Genomic DNA, 27,671 nt, shown 5'->3' with positions numbered 1-27,671 from the left:
TCGGGATTCTTTTTCACAGAACAAGTTATTACAGTAACCGGTCGAAACATCCTATTTTAATTTTGGTCTGTTTGTTGAATACAGGTCTCTTTCTGCCGTCTATTACTGTTTTTACTGGAAAACAAATAATTGGATGTGAATATCTGAATAATTTCAAACAACCCTAAGAGAAACATTATTTTCATATGAAATAATCTTATTTTTTTAAATTGATTTTCCTGAGCTGCAGCCAAGATTGGTGTTGATCGTCTTTATTAAACAACACAACAACAACAAAAAATCTTATTTGTATCTGTTCTCCCTTACTGTTGTAATGTAATTTGATATCATGTGATCATGTAATCATTTTTTTCCCTATTCGTGTCATTTCCATCCATATTTCGACAATCATAACCCGTCTTTTTTTTCCAGAAATTCCTAAGCTATTCGCTCTTTTCAAGTCCTGCTTTGTTCCTCTCATTGGAAACATTGAAGGAGTCTTTCACTTTTTTTTTCTAAAATTTACTTTAAAGTCCAAGTTTTAATGCATTTAAACCTGTCATTCAATTGTACTCATACACTAAGTGTGTGTGTGTGAACATTCTTTGAAATCAAGTTCTGTTTCGATCCTGCAGCGCACCGTGTTCACTTGCTGGAAATTGTCTCTAAATGCCTAAATGCAACCATTAGAACAGGGTCACGTTCAAGGTTTCACCGTCTTTTGAACAACTCTCAGCCGTTTCTGGATCTTTTTGTGTGTTTCTTCTCCTGGGTCTACAATTTGTATTTTCAAAATAATTTATTCTACTTTTCTCTGTGGCCATTTTTCCATCGAAATATCCTTCGTTTTCCACATTTGTCCTCCACATATCCTGTATTTTCGGTTCATACCATTGTGTTCTTTATTCTGGAATAACCGTTGATATGATTTTTCTTGTTTATTTTTTTCTAGTGGAAAATTACTATCTTTTTAGATATGTCAACTACTTCACTGTAGAAATGCGACGAGGTATTGACGCCTATCAGAAGTGAGTCTTCCAAAGATTTCAACATCTCTAGTTTCAAAAAAAACAATTCTCATAAATAAGGTCTATTCGTATAAAAATTTTTCATATATAAAAAAATGTATAAAATTTCGCTTCAATTACAACCGTGTTTTGCAGTCGCCAAGTTCAGAAATCAATCAGGTCCAGATTTTTGAGCATCCGGTGGTCGAAGTTGATAACTGTTTGGTCCCTCGGGCGACAACGCCGAGTATAAACTCGATGTTCCAGTCCCAGAATTCAAAAAAAAAGGTTGGGGGTTGTGAACCGTGAAATTTGATGACGAAATTAAATGAACAATGCTGAATCGCCAAAGTTGCCATCACGTTCGCTGGCGGATACGTCTGTTCCCCTAGTCCTCATATGTTGAAACGCTTCCACACCACAAAGAATTTACAAGCGGTGACCGTAAATTCCTTCACAAACGAAAAACTAATTTACAATTATTAACGTTGTAAAAAGACCGTAATCGAAGGTGCGTAGTCAGCTTAGTAATAATTAAGATAACCAAATAGGATTGAAAAAAGGAACTGATTCAGACCGAAAAAACGACACCACTTTTTTTGTCCGAATCCGTTTAGCGAAGTTTACGTGAGCGTAAGAAGCTATGGATGGGAGGGTTAAAGTTAAGGAATTAAGTTTATGGAGACCCATCAAACGTTTTGTAGGCCATTTTCGTAGGGGACTCAGGATGTCGTTCTCAAAAACTACGCACTAAGGATGTCATTCTTAAGAACGGTCGCAAAAACGCGAAACACTGTAAATCCAGGAACTTTCAGAAGCAACCAACAGCATAAATTAATTAAATGAGGCAAATTTCAACTTCTGGAGAGTTAACGAAATGAAATCGCACAAAGCGGATTTCTAGTGAAATTATCCGGCTAATATGTTTTTTTTTTCTGGGAAATTTTCTAAGAGTTACAGAAATTGAATAATACTCGAAAACGGCAGCTTTTTCTGCATTTTCGAGTCTTTTTTGATTTAGACACATTTATAAGCTCATCAGTCCTCATTTGGTAACAGAAAATGCGAATGTAATCGCAGAGGGAAATTTTCCACATGAAATACTATGAAATACTGGATTTTCAGTAGTGATCCTAATTTCTTACTTTCCGATAATCAACTATACATTGTCTTTTGTCCAATACCTCTAAAAACGCTCAGTGCAGAAAGAGAACGAATTGGAGGAAATTTACTTCTCGAAACGATTTTTGGTGCTTTCACTGGCCTCTTCTCATCACTTTCGCTATCACTCTACCAACCATCACGGACGTATGGGCGTTGCTCCTTCGTGGATCACCACGTTTTTTATACGTTTTTAATCAAAGGTGTATCACACCTTCACAGGGTGAATTTTTCTACGCTAAAAAAAAAGAAAAGCAGTGTGGGAAATACACGTTCAGTGTTTTTAGACACCAGGAAAACAACAATGTGTTTCGATTGAATGATGATAAAATCTCGGAAATTTCTCTTTCTCAAATCCGAAAGTTTGGAAATATTGTTCCAATTGAAAAATATTGCGTCCCTCTTGGAATAAGAAGATTTTATTCGACTGCTGTCGCAAAGAGTAGGATTATCATTGGTGACCGAAGGTCTTTCGAATTCTGATAAGATGTGTCCTGAAACACCGAAGAATAAGCTGTACTCAATCCTTTTTCGCTGTCTCAGAAAAATCGGAGACCTTATAAATTTCTTCTTTATTTCCCTGCGCTGCAGAATTTAAAGACTTGCAGATTCTAGCTATTTATTTATTTATTTATTTATTCATTTATTACGCTCAATGACGTGCCAGGAAGGATAATATAACAAGGACGGATACAAAACAAATACAGTAAATACACAGTGAAAAGGTAGAAAAAAAAGAATACAATGAGCAGAGATCAGTTTTACTATCTATATTTGAACAAGAAAGCAGTAATAATAAATAAAAACAATAAACTTATCAAGCACGGAAAACACTCCAAAAATCTCTATAAAATCAAAGATAAAGTGCCTGGCGTTAATCAACCCGGTTGTGATGCGCCACCACGTTCACTTTAAAGGCATCACCCCACGAATCTGAGGTGGTACGGATTTCAGGAAGAGTATTCGCATACGGCATATTAGATTATGGAAAGGGGTGCGGTTCCGTCCATTTCTTCTTAATTGCCGTAAAAAAACGGCTCGGGAGATGCGGCGCCGCACAGGACTGGCGCGCTCCAATCGAACTTCTTGTAGAAAATAGTGCGTTTCAAATCAATGTTTTAATATCAATGTTTTTGCTTAAAAAAGTACTAAACAATGTTTTTATCCTTCCACACAAGTCTGGTATCACATTATCGACCCCGGAAGGATAAAAGGTTTGATTGGCACTAGGGCGAAATCGAACCGAGCGATCGACCACAGCCGAACCTCTTACCGACTGTGCCACATCCCCTGCCACACTTTTTTGCGATATTTGCGATTTTTCAGCACTAAAAAACACGTTAACCCCATTCCTTTCTGCCACCTTATTTACCCGTTGCTGTACTACACACAACAATCCCTCCAGCTCCTCTTTGACGCTCCGATCAGGCGCCAAACAGTCGTTATGTGCCCTTATCGCTGCCGCGTCTTTCCTCGCTGCTCACACCACTTCTAACCAGCGCTCATACATACTATCGTAACTCGTAAAATATTTCATTCTTCGCCGCTACCTTCATCGTACTATCTTAATGATTATGATAGCAGAATTTTTGAAAATCCAGGAAAGAGTCGATGTTTAATCGTTGCTAAAATTCTGATCCTTTCCATTCCACTTTTTCTATTTCAATTTATAAATTTACAATTGAAACTTTACTATCCATGGCCGCTTTTTCATTCTTCACCTTTCACGTCACGTTACCGCTTTCACCCGGCTTAGTTTCCCTATACAATATTGGAATATTCAATATTCTAGCGTATTCCTTGAATACTGATTTCCTTGAGCATCCCGAAGTTTTTTTTTTACACTTTCAAAAGTCGTAACAAAATTGCTACTGTTCAATTACAGATTCGACATGTTCCTGAGAAACGTTCATTTCGTTACTATCATAATCTCTGAATCTCAGGGTTAAGTTTTTCTTCGGCTTAATCCACACAAATATAATCTGAGATTAGACGTTTGTACTTATTTCGTCAGCGGATGATCGTCTGGAACATAGTACGAACATTTAAACAATTTGCAACAATTGTTCTTTTTTTTGGGAATTTACTATCCTATTGAAACGGCGTGATCAATACCCTTCTATCAACGTTTTCCTTGTTTCTTCTGTGCAAATTTTCTCGCCCATCTCGTCCTGATAAAATGTTTTCCCGGGAAACAACCTGAAAACTCCACGGATGATCCCACCTATTCGATCTACTGGTGGACAGCTGAGACTTTAAAAGCTAGCAATGTTTTCAGTCACAGACTTAGCTCCTCAAGCAGTAAGCGTAGAGCGAGGAGCGAATAGCTTAGAGATCGAAATACCTCAACAGTTGTGTAAGCAATTTTAAGGGCATTATTGATTCTAGTGGAGAAATTTGTGGAAATTCTATCCGAGAATTTTATTCCTAGAACCATCGATGATGTATATCTTCCGTTTCCATGACGATCTTGATTGCTTATTCAAATTTAATTTGTTGCTATGATGTGGTGGAGGTCATGCATCAAGAAGGCTTTAATTTGTAGATTTCTCAGATAAATTCAAATTTAGAAAAATCACTGGAATGGCGAATTTGTCCTAGTAATCTTCCTCTTTCCCATTAGCAGCTACAAATTCCAAAATTGAGTTCAAAGCAGCATATTTTCGAAAAAAAAACAGACCCAGTCTACATAAAATGTGCGTAATCAGTGCAGAGGTGATCTGCTAGCCCTCCACTTCTGTGTCATAGGTTCTCAGGTCCTCAGCTGCTTGTCCCCGAATAGGATTGCACCTCGATTTTTCTTGGAAAAATTCCAGTGTTTACATTTTTCTAGCTACACCTCAACTGAGACCGATAACACGCTCTAGTAACTATTTGAGTTGAATTTCCCTCGTTCCAGCGGAACTCACACTTTTACTTTTTTTTCCTAAGTAGTTTAAAAATACTCTCACTAACTACTTCACCACTGGTTCTTGTCTGTAACCACTCCTATTCCCTACGGACTCCTGGATTTTTACAGCGAAATTTTGAATGTTGAAAATGTCTTTTTTTCTCGATAGATCTTTGATATTCAAGTTGATCTGTACAGAGCGCCAGCAGTTGCTCACTGATTTTGTTACCATTTCAGACCACCTCCGTCTGGAGGGTACTATTACTCTCGTGTGGGAGCTGGTCCTCCCTCTAGTGCGCCGTCACCTTCGAGTTCACATCGATATTCCTCACAGGCTCCGATTCCTTATCAAGAGATGCAGAACAGTGCACGTGAGTGTATGAAAAAGAAAGAGTGAAAAAGAATCCTGTGTTTATAATGTTTTTCATGGATGTCATGTGCAAAAGTACAAGTGATGTAAAATATTGATTTTATGCATTGTTGCGTTGTTGCAATTTCAAGATTTCAAGAAGTGGGGGACTTGGAGATTGGTGTAGAATAGGCCGAGTGCAACTGCAACCCCGTGTGGCCCACATTGATTCGGGGTTGAATTGCTGACAAACTTTCCGCTTGATAAGTGACGGATCGCCCCGTTATCATCTCTGCCTTCAACGTCTCCGCTTAGCGCTCTTTTTCCACCAACTGTATAGCATAGTTTCTTCATATATTGATAACAACGAGCATATCATTTCTCAACCGATCCTTCTCGGCTTCTCGGTCTTGCAAAGAAAAGATCTCTTATAATTTCCAAGCTCAAGTTCATCCATGTCTTTCCCCACATAGAAACTTGCTAGTGTCTTCATTTTCTCATCGTTTTTTTTTTCTTCGCATTTGTTACATTATTCTTCGTAAAATGACCCCATCTTTTCATCCTTTTCATCCTGTATTTTTAGCAATCCTACATCAGGTTCATAGCCAGATCCCGCAATAACTTCCTATCCGTTTGATCACATACCTTTCACAGCAGCTCAAGCTACAATTAGGCACTCCAGATACAAAATCCATCTTTGGTTACCTCAGCTGTGGAATTTTCTTCCCGAAACCTGATGTAACAACGGTTTTGCGACGGCCTGTTAATGTTAGTACAACGCACTAAACCTTATCTTACCTTATCACTGTTTCGCCAAACTCGCCCCAAAACTGCCACTTCCATGTGAGAAATATCCACGGAATTTTTCCGAACCTCACCTCAACCTTCGATTAGCTGTCAAGCAAGCTGCTGCTTTTCTGCTTAAGGGGAGAGTGCATTTCGTTCCTCGCAGCGTTGATGCGCAGTGACGAGTAATTGTACGACTGAGACAGTCAACAACCGGCTTCTCGTTGTTCGTTCGCTTGCCGCCGCTGCGCTAGGCGAAGCGCTGGCGCACGTACTCCGCTGCCTAATTCACTGATACCACCTTGATTTGCTTCATTCAGTTCAGCACATCGTTCAGGAATGGGATCTCGCATTGATGACGTCACGCCGTCGTACTACGTCGAGCATCTGGCTACGTTCGCTGTTGGACGGCAATTTGGCCTCACCTTCCCGGCCGATGGCATCCGGAAACTGAAGCAAATGGAGAAAAACTCGGCGATTTGGGCACAACCGTTGGTGTTGAGATTCCGTCAGAACGGTGTCACTGTGGAAGATGAGAATGGAGATCTTGTCGAGCAGTTCCCGTTGGATCTAATCGAGCAGCCAACTGCGCACGTGTCCAGTGATCCGAGAGACACTTACAACAACATATTGTTGTTTATTGTTCGAGAAGACACACGGAATAAACGCTCGTCAACACCCACAGAGATGCATATTTTCCAGGTAAGATATGGATCTACCGTGAAAACGGGCATTTTTCCAATTATTCGCTTTTTTATTCGACTGCACAGTAGCTTATAATTATATATAATTCGTATTGAGAGCTGCTTCTAAGAGATTTTATGTGAAATTTATGGGCGTTTTTCTTTCGTTTTATTCTCTTGTAACGTTCTTGTGATGTATATTTGATGACCGTTCTTATTCCTCTGATATTTAATCTCTTTCTCTAAACGATACGATCACTGCTTAACATAATACGCCACTCAATTGGAGATTAACTAACGTAACAATAACTTTTACTGCCTATTAAAAGTAAAAATCTCCTAATAAGGGCAAAAGTAACGTTTAGAAGCGTAAACGTTCGACCTTCCTTGAATCTTGCGAAAAAGATTGCAACTTGTCGATTACCAAATTTAAGCAAGAGCCAAGAATCCTTACACATTTTTTTATGGCTACCGTTTCGGCGTCGACGCTTTCGTCAAAGCCTGGAAAGTCAGATCACTTGTGACATATCCTTTCGAAGCTTCATTCAGAACAAGTCAGCATTCCATAAGATACTACATACGAATCCGAAACCAAAAGAATCCAAATCGTTGTGTTTACCTGAGTAGCCGTGATTTGCCTCCGTGTGATAGAATCGCTCCGCTAACACTAATTAGGATGTGACCCGCTTATGACCGCGTAGTTCACGTGAAACCCGCGAAAGTCTTGGCACAGAGCCAGTTCGTTGGCACGGCTATGCACGTTTCCTTTCTATTTATTTCTGGACTTTAAGCGTTTATCCAAAACATCCCCAACGTTCTACGAGCCACAATTTCATGTTCTTACGACGTGATCGTGGCAGCTATGCAGAAGGGAGCATTTTCCATGACTTTGTCTGCGATGAGTTCCCAGAGGGGTTGTTGCGTTTGAATGTCTCATCCCATCTACATGTTCTTCAATACAAACACTTAGAGGTCCCCTGTTTTGCCAATGTATTGTTCGCCACATGTTTTGCACGAAATTAAATAAACTACACCAGAGACCATGCAGTCGCCTGCCTTACCGCATGAGCACTCACAGTTTCCAGTTAGGCAGAAACTATCGTGCATTCTGTTACGGTCTAATTGTTTCTTGAGATTTGTGGGAGGTATTTCCACAATTCTCACTTGGTCTTCCAGACCACATCTAACCAGACCGGCCCTAATCGGTCTACTCAGCTCGTCGGTTATGAAGCGCAAACAGAACTTGGTCTTCTTTGAGTCGTCCATTGTGGCATAATCTCGCTGCGCAGTAAGACGAAGGCGACGACGTTAAAACGTTAGCCATAATAAAGTGTATTAACAATCTTAGCTTCTGCTTCAAGCTTTGATAATCGACAAGTAAAAGAAAGGAATTTTCGATTCTGACTATCTTTAGTTGCTTTTGACAATAAATTCGCCCGATAGTCATTAATCTTGATATTAACGCCATAATTTGGATGCATCTAAGCGAACAATTTTCAACACGATCCATAATCACCAATTATTTCTTCTGAAAGTTGAGAATTTTAAATCAAATGGAAAGAATAATAATTATAGGAATAGTAATAGTAAATTTTTTGGACTTTATATCTAAAATAAGTTGAACTGCTAAGAATTAAGGTGATTAACCTCCTTCCTACTTCTACCAGTTCAGTGTAATCGAGTGGCAGCAACCGAAGTGGCAGATGACCTACAATGGTATATTCGTGGTCAGTTCAGGAAAGTACGACCTGGGCGACGAAGCAGTGGCCCTGCTCCAGTCCATGTACCTCAAGGTAGATTTTAATGAGCTCATTTCGTTACTCAATAGTTTTCGATATCTCAAATTATTTAGATTTTCTACATTATCCAGCAGATGAAATCTCACTACATGGTGATAATGCAGAATTGTTTGAGAGAGACGTGGTAAGTGTTCTATCCACAGATTTTGTGAATATCTCGAATTTTTGTCAACGTTTTCCAGAATACGCTCAATCGCTGTTTCGATGACATAGAGAGGTTTGTGGCACGGATTCAATCGGCTGCCTTTGCACAAAGGGAACTTGAACAGCAGGTAGGTGGCTCATGTGTAGCTCTTTGGTACTTTCTATTTGATCTTTGATCTACGTTTTTATTTACGATTTGCATTGAAAACAAAGAAATATGAGTGAAATTAAATAATGTTACTACGGTGAGTTTAGCCATAGATTTCCTTTTATGTTTTCGGTTTGGAAAAATCAAGATCTTCTATTGTAAATATACCTATTTTTTCTACTCATTATTCTTCCGTAAAATTTCTGCTTTAATTCGTTTATGGCATTCCTACTCACAGCACTTGTCTGGTAAAATCTTTTTTTCCTTTCTTCTTCAATTTAATAGGAAGATTTCGCCAATGTACTCTATACTTTCTTAAGGAACATCTTCCTAATATACATAAATAAATAAAGTCTATGATCAAATTTTTCATAGAGAATAATCAAAAAGACAATAGAAATATAAAAACATAAAAATAAAAAGGAAAAAAAGAAAAGAAAATATAAAGGAAAAATAATGTTTTCAAAAGAGAACTCCAAAGTAGAGACATTATTTCAATATGAGCTCGTCCCTTCCTAAATATCATACTGTCGTACAGCAGGAGTGTTTTCTGAGCACTTACTAGAACAAAAGTATTTTTTTTTTCATCCTGCCTTTTATTTGCCACTATTTGTTGGAACCATGAAAAATTGTAGTGAATCGTTTTGAAGTTATATGTCTGGTTTATTTATTTTTCACAATCTCAGAATTTATGAGGAGTTAGGATTTTACGCAGAATTAGTGAATGAAATCTGGTTATTCAGGCTCACCGCTACCGAACTGCGCAACGTAGAGACAAAAGGAGCGGTCCACCTCCACCTGATCCGAATGGGATACTTCAAATGCGGGCGCAGCTACCGATTGAGCCCGAGTTCGTGGACATATTCAGGAAGTTCAAACTGAGCTTCAATCTTCTGGTACGTGCTTGCCTTTCTTTTGACGTTTAAAGAATAACACACTGTATTATCTGTTTGAAGGCCAAACTCAAAAATCACATTCACGAGCCGAATGCTCCTGAACTCTTGCACTTCCTCTTCACGCCATTGACAGTCATTTTGGAGGCCTGTCATTGGGGACTTGGGCGAAATATCGCTCCTCAGGTACCTCATTCTCTATTTCTGAATAAATATGTGGCGTCGACTTGACGGCGTTCTTCCAGATCGTATCGCCCCTGCTATCTCTCGAAGCTCGCGAGTTGATGCAAAATTGCCTCACAAGTAAAGAATCGGACGTTTGGATGAGTCTGGGTGAAACGTGGAGGACACCTCCGTGAGTGTTTTTTTTTCTGGTCTTTTATTAATAGAAAATATTTTCTCCTAGACACAACTTCAAATTTTCACTGTTTTAGCGAGGATTGGGTCGGGCCACTTCCGCCCCCGTATAAGCCTGTATTTGTGGACGGATTCGCTCCGTACGGGCTCCCAGAGCAACAGCGACCGCCTCCGGCAGCCGCTTATCCTGCTCCACTTCACCGTGGCGAATCAGCTCCTCCAGTCAACTATAGACAATATCCACGAGATAGGAGTGTAGATACTGTAGGTTTTCCTACATTATCACTCTTGAAACTTCGCATGCAAAATTTTCCCTTCTGTTTTACCTCTCCCTGAAAATCGTATTAAGCCGGTATGGTGTGTTTGGCAGCACGAAAATGAACATTAAAGGCATCACTCCACGAATCTGAGGTGGTACGGATTTCAGGTGAAGTATTCGTATACGGGATAGTAGATTATGGAGAGGGGGTGACTCCGTCCATTTCTTCCTAATTGCCGTAAAAAACGGCTCGGAAGATACGGCTTCGGGCGTTCCGGCGCACTATTTTCTACAAGGAGTTCGACTGGAGAGCGCCAGCCTTGCGCACGCGCCGCATCTTCCGGGCCATTTTTTTACGGCAATTAGGAAGAAATGGACGGAATCACCCCTCTCTCCTTAATTTACTATCCCGTATACGAATACTCCGCTCTGAAATCCGTACCACCTCAAATTCGTGGGGTGATGCCTTTAATGGTAGGATAACCCAATGTATCGTGAAACATGTTGCTTGTCCTTCATGTTTCACTTAGAACCCGATTGGTATACAGTTCTGCGATTCTTCCCAGTCTTCCTCGGTCTTTCTAGGATATTCCGGAATCTCTTGAGGAGTACACCCCCTGAAAATCAACGACACCTTAAATAAATTATCAGGAAAACCGCTGAATTGAATTTGATTTTTGACAGTAACGAGCACCATTTGTTATGTTAATTTCGGTTGTTTTTGGCAGCCCTTAATTTCTGTTCTCCTTTTCTTCCCTAAATGTTTCCTCTACTACAGGCTCCTTCCACCCCCCTAAATAGCAGAACCAAATCACGTCCACAAAGGAATATGAGTGTCGACAATGTAAGTACTCTCTATTGTGTTATGCATGTCACCGTTCATTCCCTTGATTTCCCTTGGTTTTGGAGTCTCTGATCGTTTCTTTTTTTCAATTTCGCCAAACGCATCTATCGCAAAAGCGTTTCAGCTTGATTTGGATCGTCTTTCATTAGAAAGAGAACGGCTAGACTTCGAGAAGCAGAAAATGTTGGAAAGAGAGCGACGTCTTCTGGATGAGGAGAAAATGATCAAGTACTCTTTTCTCGTTCGCCTCATTTTTTTTACACGAAGCCTTTATTGTTTAAGTAACCTTTAATATTTAGGGCTGAGCGTGCACGACTAGAAGCTGAGCGAAAAATGATAAAACAAGAATCGGATTCTATGAATAGCAGCCGCTCTAAGTCAATATATGAGCCGTAAGTGGAGTCGTTACGTTGTTTTTTGTAGAATTGAAGAAAACACATTTGAGTTATGCTTTTCTTTCAGTCCACCATCTTCTCAAGCGTCACCTATGCCGCCCAGGGGTGGCCGCCCAGTAATACTTCCCGATTTGGGAGATCAATCACCCCGGCAAAGGTGAACAGTCTTTTGCGGTTTAGGTCCATTTATTTGTTGCCAGAGGTAAGGAAAGACAAGTACATGCGGATATGGAAGGTAGTTCTGTCCTACTAAGTTGAAAAGGTGGAGGGAGATACGTCGTTCTTGGTGGTTCTTGTTGTCATCTCCCAGGTTTGCAGTGCAGTGGGGAAGTGGAGACCAAAAATCCCAGCAATGGACTGGATCACTCACACTCAAAGAGGCTGACACTACCCATTCCAAAGTTGTGGCCTAGATCCTTCAGATCCTTGTGGGCGCTTCCGTTTGAGGGCTCAGTGCTGTCTCATCTTCTTTCTTTTTTCACCTAATTAAAGCAAGTAGTGCTATTACAAGGATTTTCTGGCTTGTACTCACGCGTCGCCAGGCTGTTGCCGCTAATGGTTACATGGTAGCAGACGGTAGAAATAACACAACCAACAAATAAGTGGATATATACTTCTTCAGCGGCTACTCAAAGACTAATTTTTAAACCAGAACCCACGGAATGTTTCGGTGGTCGAGCCTCATGGCCCGGAATAAGGGTCCTCAACTCGATGGGAGTCATAGTAGCCGACTTGAAACTTCTTCTTTCTACTCCAGCAGCGATTGATGTCAACGAATGACTGCCATATATGAGAGCAGACGGATAAGACGGGTACTTTTAAACGGCGCCACAGTAGGAAGTACTGTAGGAGGGAGCGGGCGACGAGACCTCCGCGACGCCTGGAGTCGTCCGCAAGGCACTGCCGACGATCGCTTTTGTTTCGAATTCGCTCTTCAGCATCGGGTTGGGAATTGCGTTTTCCCCAAAAACTTCTCATCCTTGGTTGCATTTCAAAGTTTTGTCGCAGAATATTGCTGGGAATATCACCAGAACAGGTCAACATAGAAGGTCTACATACGGGAGAAGACGACATGAAGCTTGGTGCAGTTGCGCAAGCGGGTGCGTTGGATTGTGGCGGTCAGGATCCAGTGAGGACCCTAGCACCATTTTTTGCTTCTTTAGTCGCACCTTGACTCCACCCTTTAGCTTTTTAAAGGCACTCCACGAATCTGAGGTGGTACGAATTTCAGGTGGAGTATTCGTATACGGCATAGTAGATTATGGAAAGAGAGAGAGGTGATTCTGCCCATTTCTTCCCAACTGCCGTAAAAAACGGTCCGAAAGATGCGTGCACAAGGCTGGCGCGCTTCAATCGAACTCTTTGTAAAAAAAATAGCGCGCCGGAACGCTCGAAGGCGTATCTTCCGGGCAGTATTTTTACGGCAATTAGGAAGAAATGGACGGAATCACCCTTCTCTCCATAATCTACGATCCCGCATACGAATACTCCTATACCATGATTCTACGATGTTACAGCAGTTCGCATGGAGTTTCACACGGCGTAGATTACCATGGCACCCTTCTGTATCTTTCGAATTCTATTATATGTCTTCACCTCATTCCAGGGCTTTCGTACAAGATGCTGTTGGAAGGGGAAGCAAATTAGTGGTAGCCACATTCGACAGAGTAGCTCAGAATGCAAAAGAATTGACTGTTAGTCGTGGAGAATACCTCGAGGTAGGTCTTCTTCTCTTATCTTGTCTTCTTTTTTTTTTATTCAAATTCTGGTGCCACGTCATCGAAGTGATCAAATTCAAGGTCCTGGACGATGCGAAAAATTGGTGGGAATGTCGTAACGTTCACCAACGGGTCGGCTACGTGCCTCATACAATTCTATCTGTGGTTCCTTTGGATCAAACTGATATTCGCGAAAATTACGTGAGTTTTTCGTGGAGGGTTCGTACTGCTTTGAGTTTTCGTGGCAGAGACTGCAGCTATGGTGAGCGCTAAAGGTGCTCACCTTTGCCTTCGATTCAGTCAGGGCAGTGAGAAGGGGAAATTCGTGCGGAAGAGGGAAGAGCGGAAAGACTGTACGTATTTATATGAGACAGTTGTCACGTTCAGTAATGTGGACTACAGTTTCTTACTTTTTCCGCTCTCTTCGTACTGGTTTCGAACATATTTTCTTGGTGTTATTCGAATGCAAATTTCTCCCTGCTAAACTAGTTTTTTCTTCTTTTTAAGCAATCTCAAACCTGTTTTCTTAGTCTTACTGTACATCCAATGTTTTGAATTTTCGGGATCTGCCAATCTGATCGAAATAGATTACGAAAATGTGGATCATACGTAGTCTTTCCCAGCATCTTAAGTTTTCGCATCTTTTTCAAAATAGTCGTGATCGCCATGTCCCTTAATATCGTTTTCTTTAAATGGTTTCGTCGTGCTGACACTTAGAGATAAACTAATTTACACCCCAAAGGTATAGTTACCGTAAAAAATCGGGATAACTGGCTTTTTTTTTGCCTGTGATCTATGAATAGTATTACATCATCTCAGCACGGTTTTTCATTAATTTCAGCTTTTATTTTGCTCCCAGAATGTCTCTTGAACTTTAGCTTGTTGGGATTTAATCTCTGTCCTATTTCTTGTGTAACTGCACACCGTTTAGCATCTTTTATAGTAATGAAAAGAAGGAAATTTTATTTTGGCTAGTTTGTTTTTTTTTTGATGCTAGGACATCTGCTCGAAGAATTTAGTTTGTGGATTGGATTTTTGACTCACCATTCGCGTAATTGTTCGCAGTTTACTTATATCTGTAATAGATTTTACAGTTTCAAGGAGATTCCTATTACAAAAAGTACTAACCATAAACAGTTACACGAAGAAATGGAGGAGAAGTCCAATCTCAGGAGGCTAAAATCTTAAAACCCGCCTAAGAACAAAACAAGCGACAAAACTAATGGTAATGATTCTGCCGGAATCTTGTGCTTTAACTTTAACTCTATTATTACTGATTATAAGTATTGTAACTGCCTGTTTCACGCGTGTCTCAGCCTGTAATTTTACCAAATTACTATCACACTTGGCAGCGTACGTAGGGAACGGTTCGGAAGGTAGGGGATGATGCCGCTGATAAATCAAGAAAATTCTTTATTTGTGGAATAAATCAATTTGCCGCAGTGTCACAAGTGGATATTCTTTTCTTCTTTTTTTAAAGGAGTCGTTAATCTCCTTTGTTTTCCTTCTAACTTTCTAATGCAAAATTTGCGTGGGATTTGAATGGGACTTTGAGTATGAGAGCATTCATTGGACAAAAGATTTTTTTTTCGCTTGAATAAATGAATGTGCTTGTCAAAAAAAATATCTTTGATCGCTGAATGTCATTGCAAGGCCTCCATAACTTACTGTTATCAGCGTCCTTTTTATGGCTGCCAGAATTGAAGGATCAAAGAGCAGAGAAGCCTATTGCTAGTTCGATATGCAGTTTGCTAAAAATTCCTAAAAATATCACATTCGAAGTGGTCCTTTCTGAGATCTGCATTATCTGCATTTTATTTCAGACGGCGATCCGTGAGAACCACTCCATACCGAACGGTCACGTTCACGGGAACAGCCCAAAACAAGGTATGCTGCCAGACGATGCCCCTCCTTACGTGAAAGAACGTCAAGGCAGGCGCGGCGAGTTCCGATATTTCTAAACTTTGTCGTATCGTACGCTTACCGTAGGAGCAGCTATTGGAAGCGATTTTCTGTGATATAGTGATGATGGATCTGCATATATCGGCTATAAGCGAGCCGCATTTTTGTGCTACCGTTCTGCTAACAGCTAACGGTTGCTTTCACTTATTCCCGTTATAAAATCGCCGCTGCTGCCGCTTCTGTGCTCAAATGTTTTGTGTGTATTCTTGGCGTTTGAGTTGTGCTTGTGCCAAATTTGTCGAGTCGAAGAGTTTTGGAAGCGTGCCCGAGTTCGTTCCTCGGCTATTGCATGGCTAGGGCTTGCATGTTCACTCTCTTCACATAACACACGCATCGTCAGTACTAATCCATACATGTTGTGGTCACCAGACATTCCTTTTCACCCGTCACTCACTAACACTTCGCCCACTTTTTTTCGAGAGTTCAGTTCACCATTCGTAATCACATATATGTCCTTGTGCACTCAGGACTGAAGCGTAGCATGACAGTCTGCCACTAAAGCCATTCCCTCAAAGCACTTCTGAATGATTCCCCCGTCACTCTGTCTCTAACAAATGATAAATATTCTCGTTATATAGTAATAGATGGTTTTTATACGTATATCTAGCGATTCTGAGCTTTTTCTAGATATATCTGATTAAATAACACAAGATGATGTTGCATTATTCAGCTCAATTGATATTCTCTTGACATAGTGCCTTTTTCATTCATGTTACATATGAAGTGAATGAAATGTTTGTAACCGAATTGTTTTCCACACAGCAACATAGATGCGCATTAGTACTGACGATGTACGTGTTCGTCTCTCAGATTCAAAAAAAAAAATCACTTCAAATGATTGTGTTCGCAAATGCATTACAAGACCACAAGCACATTCCTCCTAAAACCTTCCCGCTCCTAAATGTAGGAATGACTGATTCACTGCGTTTTCGTAACTGAAACGGTTAAAGGCGTCACCCCACGAATCCGTGGTGGTACCGATTTCAGGTGGAGTATTTGTATAATAGATTGTGGAGAGGGGGTGATCCCGTCCACTTTTTCCTAATTGCCTAAAAAAAACGGCCCTGAAGATGCGGTGCATGCACAGGGCTGGCGCGCTCCAATCGAACTCAATGTAGAAAATAGCGCCGGATCGCCCGAGGACGTATCTTCCGGGCCGTTTTTTCACGGCAATTAGGAAGAAATGGACGTGTTCATCCTTCTCTCCATAATCTACGATCCCGTATACGAATACTCCACCTGAAACTCGGTACCACCTCAGAATCGTGGGGTGATCTCTTCAAACTGTATGTCCACCGTTCATGGAGTTGTGCTGGAATTTAGCGATCAGATTTGGTCACGGTTCACTCGGGGATGAAACTATGCACTAGAGGCTTTTCTACAATGATCGTCGCTTATCCGTTACTCTCATCTTAAAATTGTACTTATTTGAATCAATCTCAGCAACAAACATCTCTTCCTACTTCCAAGTACTTTTTTCTTGCTCTTTTTTTAAATGATTTTAGGATTAACACTACACTTTGGCAGCCGTTACTACATTTTGTTTTCGATTACGGGCATTTCCGGAGATATATAGAATTGAGATGATATCCAATCTCCCATACAACTGCGTGGAAAATTAGAAACACCGTGAAAAAAAAAATAAGGAAACAACAAAAAAAGAACCACGAGTATTTAAGAAATAGACTACATGTAATAACTAGAGCTGCCATTTTTTCAAAAAAAAAAAACTACATCGTGTGACTGTCGATACAAACATATAAAAAATAAAATTAAAAAGTACTTTAAGCATAAATACTGTACCAATCCTATGAAACAATTCAAGTCATTAGACTAAGTCAGTCATCTCTCGATCATCAGATCAGGATTGCTCCGTCAATTGAAGGCATCACCGCACGAATCTGAGGTGGTACGGATTTCAGGTGGAGTATTCTTATAAGCGATAGTAGATTATGGAGAGGGGGGTGATTCCGTCCATTTCTTCTTAATCCCCGTAAAAAACGGCCCGGAAGATGCGGCGTGCGCACATGGCTGGCGCGCTTCAATCGAACTCGTTGTAGAAAATAGCGCACCGGGACGCTCGAAGTCGTATCTTCCGGGCCGTTTCTTACGGCAAACAGGAAGAAATGGACGGAATCACACCCCTCTCCATAATCTACTATCCGGTATACGAATACTCCAACTGAAATCCGTACCATCTCAGGATTCGTGGGGTGATGCCTTTAAAAGGTCGACTTGTTTGGTCAGAAAACCTAGCCACATAATATTTTATACTTTCCTGCAATTAACGAGGAACTCGAGCAGGTTGAGCGCTGTCCGTACTCGGGCCTACCGGTAAGATTTTACTTGAGCATTTACGACTGTATGACGCCGAGTAGAGAACTTTATCCATTAAAGCTAAAGAGAAAAATAAATAATAATCATAAAGCTTTTATAGTTTATATATAGTTTTTGGCAACAATTCGCCGGGACTGACATCACCCTGAATGCGTACTAGTGTTAGATTAGAACGTTTCTGAGTGGTTCAGTAAAATTTCCGGTGGTTTTATTCCGAACAGAAAGATAAGTTTTGCTTAGAAGACCAAAGGGCATAGTTTCGCTTTATCGATCTTTAGGACGAGTTGTCCTCCAAATTCGTTGAACACCATAGAAAGTAAGTAATAAGTTGATCCTTTTTCGTCCTGTTATATGCCACCACCGGAATTTATGAGATCTTTCATATTTTCTTTCCACTCATCTAAAGAGTAATTGAAGTAATCGTATTAGGAGGAAATGCTATTTTTAAAGGAACATTTTAGCGGATGTGCGCAAATCCGCGAATTTCAACTAGTGATGTAGAAGATATGTTCATTTTCCTGTACTCTTACCAGTGTAGTGAATAATTAGGAGAGAAGACCATCTTTTTTTCTTTTATTCAAGGGATTTTTTTATTCTTTGTTCTTATTTTTTCATTCTTTATTAATAGTCTTTATTTTTATTTATTTTATTTTTTGTTCAAAGAACTTCTATCAGTGGATGTATGTATGAGTGTTTTAGTTGATGCGCGGTGAAATCAGAGGTAATTTTCACCCGTGGATCACCCATAACGGTGCTCTGAACTGAATTCGTATGCTCTTCCGCTTATGGCGACTGGTTTCCATTCCATTCGCACGAAAATGTCATTTGTAATATCTATTGGGGACTTTTGAAAATCGATCATGAATTTTTCCTCATTAGGTAATCAGTTAAGGGTAAGGATAAAGGATAAAGTGTCTGGCGTTAATCAATCCGTTTGGGATGCGCCCCAATTAGGAATCGTTTAGGTTTACAAACGTTTATCTAGCCTATACAATGACTTGCGGGCTGGTAAGGTTTTTATCCTCCCAGACAAGTCTGGTAGCAATTTATCGAGGAAGAATAAGCTTGATCAGTTAAAATCTCTAACACTACACCATAACAGTTTTTTTTTTTTTTTCCCGTGGTTCTGGCTAAAGAAGGGAAGAATAAGCGATCAGTTATTTCCTGACATAACGTCTTAAAATTTTGTAATTTCAGCAGCACTGGTCGATTGAGCATTTTACCGCCACATCTCTAAACACTTTTGCTGCTATTGGACAGACGAATAAGATGAGAACTTTCTTTCAAGACGAATAATACGCATAAAAGTAGAGTAGAGACCATTAGCAAAATGATAGAGGTTTTTCGTAGATTATTTCTTTCTCTACCTAATATCTTTTTGAAACTTGATTTATTCGATTTTTATGTATTATGTTTGCATTAAATGAGATCTTGAGTGGACAAAACTGAACATCTACGACACTTTTTGTTTGTTGTAATCGAGGTGTTAGAACCGCCGGAACAGCGCATAAGACTTAGCCTGTTAATGGTGTGGATCGAAAGTTGGATGAGAAATTTTTGAAAAAAAAAACATAGAATGTCAAATGCGAGAAAAACAATTATTTCTTTTAAAAAAAATATGAAAATAATTAATGTGAAGCATGGAGAATCTTACTGAGTGGTAGCAGGAAGCCGTTGGGAACGAGTTAAGGGAAGAAACGGAGACTATATTATTGATCTATTTTCTGTAGTCTTTTTGTATCAGCAAAGTAGAAGAAAGTAAATTTTTCTTCCTTGGTCAATCGTTATGTGACTCGTGGTCGAGGTCAAAAATTCTCGTTTTGATGCGCGAAGGCCAAAGGCAGGTGGGAATTTTAGGTGTTTCTCCTCCTTCATGTACACAGCACTGATCTGAGATTCAGCGACTTTATCATTTCGATTAATTGTTAAAAAAAAAGAAAAGGTGTCTCAAATATTCATGTTGTGTGCATAACATTTCAATTTAATGCAAAAATAAAGCTAAAAAAATCAGAAGGATTAAAAGGTTAAAACACGCCATCCTGTTGAACAAAAGAAGTCGCCATCAAACACCGTGAACAATTCCTCTAACGTCTGTTTTTTCACGTGGATTTTTTACTGCAAAAAAAATTCGCTATTCATTTGTCTACATTAATAGTAAACATAGACGAGAAGAACAAGTTTATCATCGCTTACTGACGCTGATGATGCATGTTTGACCGTTTTTCTCATTTCTAATCTGGAGTACAGGAAAATTTTAATCAACCTACACATGTTTCTCGCTTTACCGGAGGTTTTTGATTTTTATGTGATTGGTTTCACGAATATATATCCCAAAAACAAATTAATCGTGAATTAATGGTGAATAAAGTCCAACTTCTTTGCTGAAAGTAGCGAATATTTTTTGTAAGTAATAGTTATTACTTTTAGTAAGTAAGTAATAACTCTAGCGTTGTCATATGTACATATGTAGAACATCTGCAAGTTGTTTTTTTCCGGGTGTTTTTTCTTGGTTTCATTTACGTCCAGTTATTCTGGCACGTGCAGGAGTCACTTATTGAGTTCTTCATCATTTTTATTTCAAGGAGTTCGCTAGATTACTTTCTCTTCATTTTATATGACTCACATAAATGCAGCTAAGTTCTTAGTGTTATTTCTTGAGAGTTTTTGATGAATCTGCGAAAAGCTGGTAGTTCTGTCTCGAGACGAATAACTGCTTCAAATTAGGAACAAAATATGTGCATCTATTGAATATAATTCATATATATTACGTGAATGACGAATAATTCCCTTGTGATTGCTACGAAGGGTGATTTTCGATGTAAAAGTAGCAGTTGATCTCTGATGCTGCATTGAATTCTATCATTAGTTCCAGTAGTTCGGTTTTGAATACCAATTTTCCGAATTATGTCTGAATTTCTGGAAGCACTTTAGCCATTCATCAACTACTACACGAACACGATAGATTTAAGTGAATTGACTTATTATCAGATTGTATGAAAAATATTTTTAAAAATATTTTGAAATTGAAAGAGGCGAACGCTGAAAACAGCTTATTAATCTCTCCATCGCATGAGATACAATTTTCAAAAGGCTACAACATGATTACTTTGCTAATGAACAATTATTTTCACTGTAAATTGGTGAAATTTTGCCAAGTTTTTCGACGAACTTATGGATGAAACCTGATTTGTTTCATGTGGGACATAGCAAGAACGAAGCTTATCACAATTTCTTCTTTGGACTATGAACTGTTTACTCATAACGCTACCTCATGCTTTGAAGGGCCAGTCTTGTTGTGTAAAATTCAGGCGAAATTCTAGTGAGCTCTGTTCCATCTTGTTCTTTTTTTGTTTTATGGCACACCTGCAGGTGTTTTCAATAAACAAACAAATAAATAAATAATGGCAACACAAATATTTGGTGATCTTTGCGTTAACCTCCAGAAAAAAATAATTTTGCACATGAATGATGTTAAATGTGCGGTTTAACGGGTGCATGTGAAGAGGGTCCCGCCAGATTTTCGACCATGCCTCGATCATGCCTCGGCAGAGCAATTAGCACTGGTGCGAGGAAGAGATTTACCTTCGTTGCTACCTAAATAGCTGACTCCGCTTACCTATTGCTATTCATACGTTGGATCACCAGCCTGGATATAATTAACGAGCTACTAATACTTTTGGAGGATCACAGACATCAACTGGAAACTTGGGATGTGAAATGATCTCAAATTTGTAATCGTAGCAGAAGCAAGAGAATTAACCACGTGAAATATGAGAGAACAATGCATCTAATAGCTTCAAATATGAAAAAACTCGCTCTCGTTCTCTTCTTTTCTACATATTTCTCATAACTGTGTAGTTATTTACGTCTCTATGGCTAAAAAAGCATCTAAGGCGGTTGTTTGAGTCTCCATGAACGAGTGGAGCGTGACCTCGTCGAGATATGTCCGCATATCCCCCGGGCATATCCACTGGACACTCTAATGTCTCGGAAGAATTAGCACAGATTCGCCGGGGCCCCTTCTTACCGTTCCTCCGGTCTATCAGTCTAAGTAGATTAGAGACTTATTTCCATTCATTAACATTTCCACAGAGCGTCCGCAATCATCAGAAGCCGGTGTGCAAACGAACGTTCATCTGACATCCACCCATCCAGCCTCAGTCTCTGTGAGTTAACGGATCTTTTTTTGGCTTCGAAGGATACCAGCATTTCTCAACCTCTGCTATTAAGTCGGACTCATCATCAGTAATACGCGATTCCACATCCAGCCCGGTCCTACAATCAGTAAGCGCAGCACCGCAGAATTACGCGCCCACTACGGATGTGCCCAACTACGTGGTGAGTCTTGAAGTTTTTTTTTTTTTAAATTCAACTTAGCACAATCATCACAATAATTATTCTCATTTGTAGTAGTATTTCACTCATTACTAGTACTTTTTATTTTATTATTCCTCTCGTTTTAATTATTTTGCGTTTAGCCTCATGAACCTGCTAATACAGTGCAACCAAAACCCAGGATCACTGTTGTGAAGAGGACTCCGGGTAATTTTACCTCAATTTCTCCTTGCACCGTGCCTAGAAAGTACATTATCGATTAGACTTCTAATTAATACACAGAAGTAATGCACAAAACAATTTGTCATCTGAAAAGTAGTTGAAACCTATTTTATGTGAGTGCAACATATTTGCACGCACTTACAGTATTGTCCAAATTTGTGCTATAGGTCAGAATGGTCAAAGTGACATGTAGCACGGTGCAGTTGCATAAGCAGGTGCGCTCGAAGCGGTGCTGTGGAGACAGCGTTTAGAATCGAGGTGGAACCATCGCAAACTACTGTAAGAAATGGTTTCAGCAAAGATTCTCCTAGATTCTAACCGCTACGTTCCCCCACGCTTCAAGAGCAACCGTTTACGCAACCACACCGAAATTCATGTCCCTTTGACCCGGCTATACACTCCATTCTGCATCCAGCGTACTGTACTGTTTTAACTTGTATTGGGCTTCGGTGGTTGACAGCCTCGTTATATGTGCCACGCGGGATACAACTTAGCAACTTTATTCGGCACTCCGTCAAACTTGGGTAATTGGACCATAACAGTAACAGTAACAAAGGCTAGTAATACATGAAAGCAAAGAAGAGCGAGCAAAATGACAAACAACATGAAGAGCAAGAAAAATGGCACAGTGAACTTTTTACGACTATTTATACGGTACATTGAGGGCGAAGTAGACTATGATTATGATGTCCTGCACATGCTAACACAAAGAAACACTCGATTGGCCTGTAAACATCTTTGTCCAAATGAATCATTTTTTGCAGCTGCGAGCCTAAGAACTACAAATTCGGCCGCCAGACTGCGTTAACTCAAGTTACATTATGAATCATCGGCAGACAAACATTGCTATAAGACACGAGAAGCAACTATTGAGCTAATTAAGTAGTATCACGTTCGTAATCCTCCCACCCGCGAATAGTAGAGAGTTCATGTGAATTTGATGAAGGGCAGGAGCTTTCTTCTCGAACCACAGCGTGTTACGTTGGGAGTTGAGGTCGTCCTCGATCATCTTCAGCTCTGGTAGCGGGCATATGGCCGAATGATGTTCTTCCTTTCGGCAGTACCCACAGCATCTTACCGCTCTGCGGAATTCCGAAATTCGGTGGTGTGTCCAGACAGCGTGTACATCTGACCATCCTCTGTTCTTCTCTTGCTGTCCTGTATGTCGGACAGCTGTCACTGTAGAGTTGGCCTTTAACGTCGCAGAAGGCACATCTCAGGAAGCGTTCTCCGTCGCGCAAACTGCTATGGCGCGAGAAGATTCCGTTTGGCATTTGTGATGATTTCTTAAATTGGTGAAGGAGCTATGCCATGCCAGCTATCTCTTATCCATTTCTTTCGTCTGTGAACATGGCGGTAAGGTCATCTCGACCTTGACTTTTGCATTTCACCAGTATCTTTTCTTCCAGCGGTTGTCCATGTCTCTTTGTCCTTTACTTGCTCTGAGGGTTCGTCTGCTTGGACTGGCACATCCGGTCGACTTTGCACCTCTTCGCCACCTAGGTCCAACAGGTCCTCTTTGACATCACCTTCAGGGGGTTTCATTTGCTAGTCAATTCTCACTGCTGTGGAATCATCTGACATTGGAGTTTGCTCGCGTTTGCGAGCTGTCGACATCAAGTTTCGATGTCTGGTCCCCATGTCTTCTAGGAAGGCTTGGAACGATGTTAGTTTTTCTCCAAAGCGTGTGAATTCCTGTCTGATGGTGTTGCCAAATTCTTCCATAAGTCGCTGAGACTCAGTGAAGGCCTTTAACGTTTCCACGTGGATGTTCTGGTCTTCATTTTCGATCTGTTGTATCGCCTCATGCATTTCCGTTTCGATGCTTCTTTGAAGCTCATCCAAAAATTCGAGCTCATTCTTGGTGAATTCATTAACGAAATCTGGCTCGAGTGAGATATCGTCCATTTCCTGGCCGATGCACCACTTGTACTGTTTGACTTGTATTGGGCTTCGGTAGTTGACAGTCTCTTTATATGTGCCACGCGGGATACAACCTAGCAACTTTATTCGGCACTCTCTCAAACTTGGGTAGTTAAACCATATAACAGTTATAGTAACAAAGGCAAGTAATACATGAAAGTAAAGTAAAAATGCAAAATGATAAACAACATGAAGAGCAAGAAAAATGGCACAATGAACTTTTTACGGCTATTTATACGGTACACTCAGGGCGGAGTAGAGTGTAATGATGTCCTGCACATGCTAACACAAAGAAACACTCGGTTGGCCTGTAAACATCTTTGTCCAAATGAATCATTTTTTGCAGCTGCGAGCCTATGAACTACAAATTCGGCCGCCAGACTGCGTTAACTCAAGTTACATTATGAATCATCGACAGACAAACATTGCTATAAGACACGAGAAGCAACTATTGAGCTAATTAAGTAGTATCACGTTCGTGATACGGACCAGCATTAGGCGTCTATGTGGTGAGACTCTAAGAGTTAAGTGCTACTAAAGGAGCGAATTGTTGCAATTGCCGTTGAATGATATTTTTTGGCAAAATCTTGGGTGATTCCATCGTTTTTGTCGTTGGATACAGGCTGCAGTAAGGTACCTACACAACACTGATCTCTTAAAAGCAGCATACCACGAATCTGAGGTGGTGCGGGTTTCAGGTGGAGTATCCCTATACGGGATCATAGATTATGTAGACGGGGTTAGTTCCGCTCATCTCTCCCTACATCACTGAAAACAGCCCCCTCCCCCAGAATGCTGTTTTGTACGACGCCATCTATTGCAACGCTCTACCCCTTGCGCCGCCTCCGCCCTGCGATTCGTCAAAAATCAGTTCGGACTTCCCATGATAGGCAGTAAGGGAGCTAAGCGTCCAAGGGTGGCGCGTTCCAATAGATCGTGGATCATCGTACAAAACAGCATTCAGGGGCCGGCTGCTTGTAGTGATTCAGGGAGAGATGAGCGGAACCACCCCGGTCTCCATAATCTACTACCCTGTATACGGATACTCCACTTGAAATCCGTACCACCCAGATTCGTGGTATGCTGCCTTTAAAACTGCCCCAAGGTTCGGCACAAACTACTCCTCGTTGTAGCACTCGAGCCATCGACGGCAGCGCACTTTTTTTGTGCATCAATGAATGAACGTTGGGAACTAAGTGTCATTGTAAGTGTGGAAAATAATCATTGAGAAGTGCTGGTCATCAGCGACCCGCGCTGTCGAGAAAAAAGTTAATTAATAAGATCTTGTGAAAAATTACCTTCAATTATAGAATCTCAAGCGTTGGTCACAGAATTGCAAGAAACAGTTGGTAAAAGTGGCGGACAGGTAGTGCGTAGGAAAGCCGGTAATACTGTAACAACAAAGCTCAACGCAAACTCTACTCCTGACGAAGTATTGACATGGTTGCAGGAGAAAGGTTTCAGTATGAGGTAGGTTAATTCTTATATCTATCCAGAATCTATTCAGAATTTTATCCAGAAGAGAATCCCTCAATGCTTTTGATGTTCAGAGTGATTGAGTTGCTAGATGGGCAGGATGGTGCGAACCTGTTCGCTTTGAATAAGGCCAGCCTAATACAGGCTTGTGGTCGGGAGGAAGGAAGTCGTCTTTATAGTCAACTTCTTGTCCAGAAAAAACAGAGTGACGTGAGTGTTTTTGACAGGAACCGTTTGAAAAAATTTAAACTGTTTGGACATTTTGTCATCACTGATTCGCTTCTATACTTGTGAGACCTGTGTCATCCTTTTTTCCAAGATGTCTGTCTCATTTTGTACCTATTTTCAAGTAGATCTAAAGTTTTGATCAATGATTCTTTTCAAAAAAAATTGATAAATTTAGTCTTCTTATTTCAGTATCGAACATATTCAAACGCGGAGCTGAAGGCTATTTTGAACTACCGCCGGAATCATGTTGAAGTGACTAACGAGGCACCGGACAACGAACCAAAGATCGTACCCATCTAACAATTTTCTCATCCATTTTTAATGTTCCTCGTATGTTTTCTCACCCTTTCGTGCAAGAAGAATTGCTCGTATACTCAAACAATAATTATTGTATTTTAAGAAGGTTTGGTGAAGCTTTCCAGAAACACTGCAAGTATTGCCTTCTCGCAAAAGCTGCGAACTGAACTGTGATAGAATTCTAAAACAATAGAATATTGTTAGATTTTACATGATATGTTTATGCGTGCCTTGAGTTATTGATCGAAACTAAACAAACTCATATAAATAAGTTTTTAATTAACTTTCCATAAATGACCTGTGCTACTCATGCTGATGTCGTAGAAATATGCGGAAGTTTATGTGGGGTTGAGTAGACGTCACTGATTCAAGTGTGGGTGATGTTCAATTCACATTCGCCTCAGCTACCCTCCTTCGTTCTTACCATTCCCATTCTTCTGCATGCAGCGACTTGTGGGCTTGTAGACTAATGTTCACTAGGATTATAGATCCATGTTGAGGTCATATTCGACTACCTCTTTATTCAAAAACACTGCTCACTGATTTAAGTAAACTTTCTCCTCCTATTGGGTTGTCCAAAAGGAGCATCCTGGGAACGGCGCTACAAGAAGTTTTTTGAGCGGATTTTGAATGTGGATATCCATAGCAGAAAGTAAATCACTCCCAAGTTTTTTGCCATGATTATTCAAGATAGCCTTATTTTCACTAACTCTTGTTATTTTTTCACATTTGTTGGTGCCTGTTCATAACATGTCTATTGTATTTTATCAGTTCATAAAGTGTGATAATAATAATCTTCTTCTATTAGCGTGACGTATCGTTCTCAACCGGTGCTGGTTGTCGATGGAGGTTCTGTTAATTCTTGTATCTGCCACCGCTGTTGATGTTGTTGCACCATTGTCTCGATGTACATTCTGAAAACATGCGCAAAACGGTGCAACTTCTATTAAATAGGAAAAATCTGCCTTCTAAGGCTTTTTCGTTCCACTGAAGACAAGTATATCCTTCGGCAAGTAGAACACTTCCCCTTTTCAGGCAGGTACACAGGCTTTTTCACAACATTTTTGACCTCCTGCACTTGATCGTCTAAGCATTTGTGCATAATGAGCGAGTGCTTGTAGAGGTTTTGCATTAGAAACGGGATTTTACCACAGACAGAGCATGTTCCGGAAGTTTACATGGCGAAGCAGACTGAAAACTGCTTCTCTTTGAAATTACAAGAGGAAGAGGAATGAAAGACAAAGCAACTGTACATGTAGATGTAGCGTATGATGAGGAAAGGAATGAAGAGACTATAAGGAATTAGTGTTATTTTTTTTCCTTGTTAAAATAGTCTCCTCTTACAAAAAAAAAACACTTTTCTTATGTGCGACTGAGATGGTCTTCTAGAACATCCTACGAGGTGAGCTTTCAGAGTCCATTATATACAGTTGAGTAGATCTTCTAGAATATTCTACGAGAAGCATTCCGAGTGAAAGG

The 27,671-nt window shown here is 40.2% G+C and overlaps 2 protein-coding genes across 5 annotated transcripts; one reads left to right on the top strand and one right to left on the bottom strand.

Moving 5' to 3' along the window:
* Positions 1-978: 978 nt before the first annotated feature.
* RB195_000763 (uncharacterized protein) lies at positions 979-26,195 on the top strand (the record flags this gene model as incomplete). 4 transcript variants are annotated; one of them, XM_064197269.1, is made up of 23 exons in its annotated part: positions 979-1,007; positions 5,275-5,408; positions 6,510-6,874; positions 8,528-8,648; positions 8,708-8,778; positions 8,837-8,926; positions 9,690-9,842; positions 9,903-10,025; positions 10,085-10,194; positions 10,274-10,460; positions 11,234-11,299; positions 11,424-11,527; positions 11,599-11,691; positions 11,762-11,851; positions 13,301-13,412; positions 13,494-13,613; positions 15,236-15,299; positions 21,804-21,877; positions 21,942-22,049; positions 22,190-22,253; positions 25,502-25,661; positions 25,742-25,877; positions 26,085-26,195. In XM_064197269.1, the coding sequence occupies 23 exons, from the start codon at positions 979-981 to the stop codon at positions 26,193-26,195; spliced, it is 2,685 nt and encodes an 894-aa protein (XP_064053149.1). The 4 variants fall into 4 exon arrangements, with proteins under 4 accessions (XP_064053149.1, XP_064053148.1, XP_064053152.1 ...); XM_064197270.1 differs by lacking the exon at positions 11,234-11,299; XM_064197268.1 differs by lacking the exons at positions 21,804-21,877; positions 21,942-22,049; positions 22,190-22,253; ... (1 more) ...; positions 25,742-25,877; positions 26,085-26,195 and having other exon boundaries at positions 15,236-15,373.
* RB195_000764 (uncharacterized protein) lies at positions 23,817-24,176 on the bottom strand (the record flags this gene model as incomplete). Its single annotated transcript, XM_064197271.1, has 1 exon — positions 23,817-24,176. The coding sequence occupies one exon, from the start codon at positions 24,174-24,176 to the stop codon at positions 23,817-23,819; it is 360 nt and encodes a 119-aa protein (XP_064053151.1).
* Positions 26,196-27,671: the final 1,476 nt, after the last annotated feature.

The sequence above is a fragment of the Necator americanus genome, chromosome IV, assembly GCF_031761385.1.
Source record: "Necator americanus strain Aroian chromosome IV, whole genome shotgun sequence".
Taxonomy (NCBI): Eukaryota; Metazoa; Nematoda; class Chromadorea; order Rhabditida; family Ancylostomatidae; genus Necator; species Necator americanus.
This window is presented reverse-complemented; position numbering and strand designations above follow the sequence as displayed.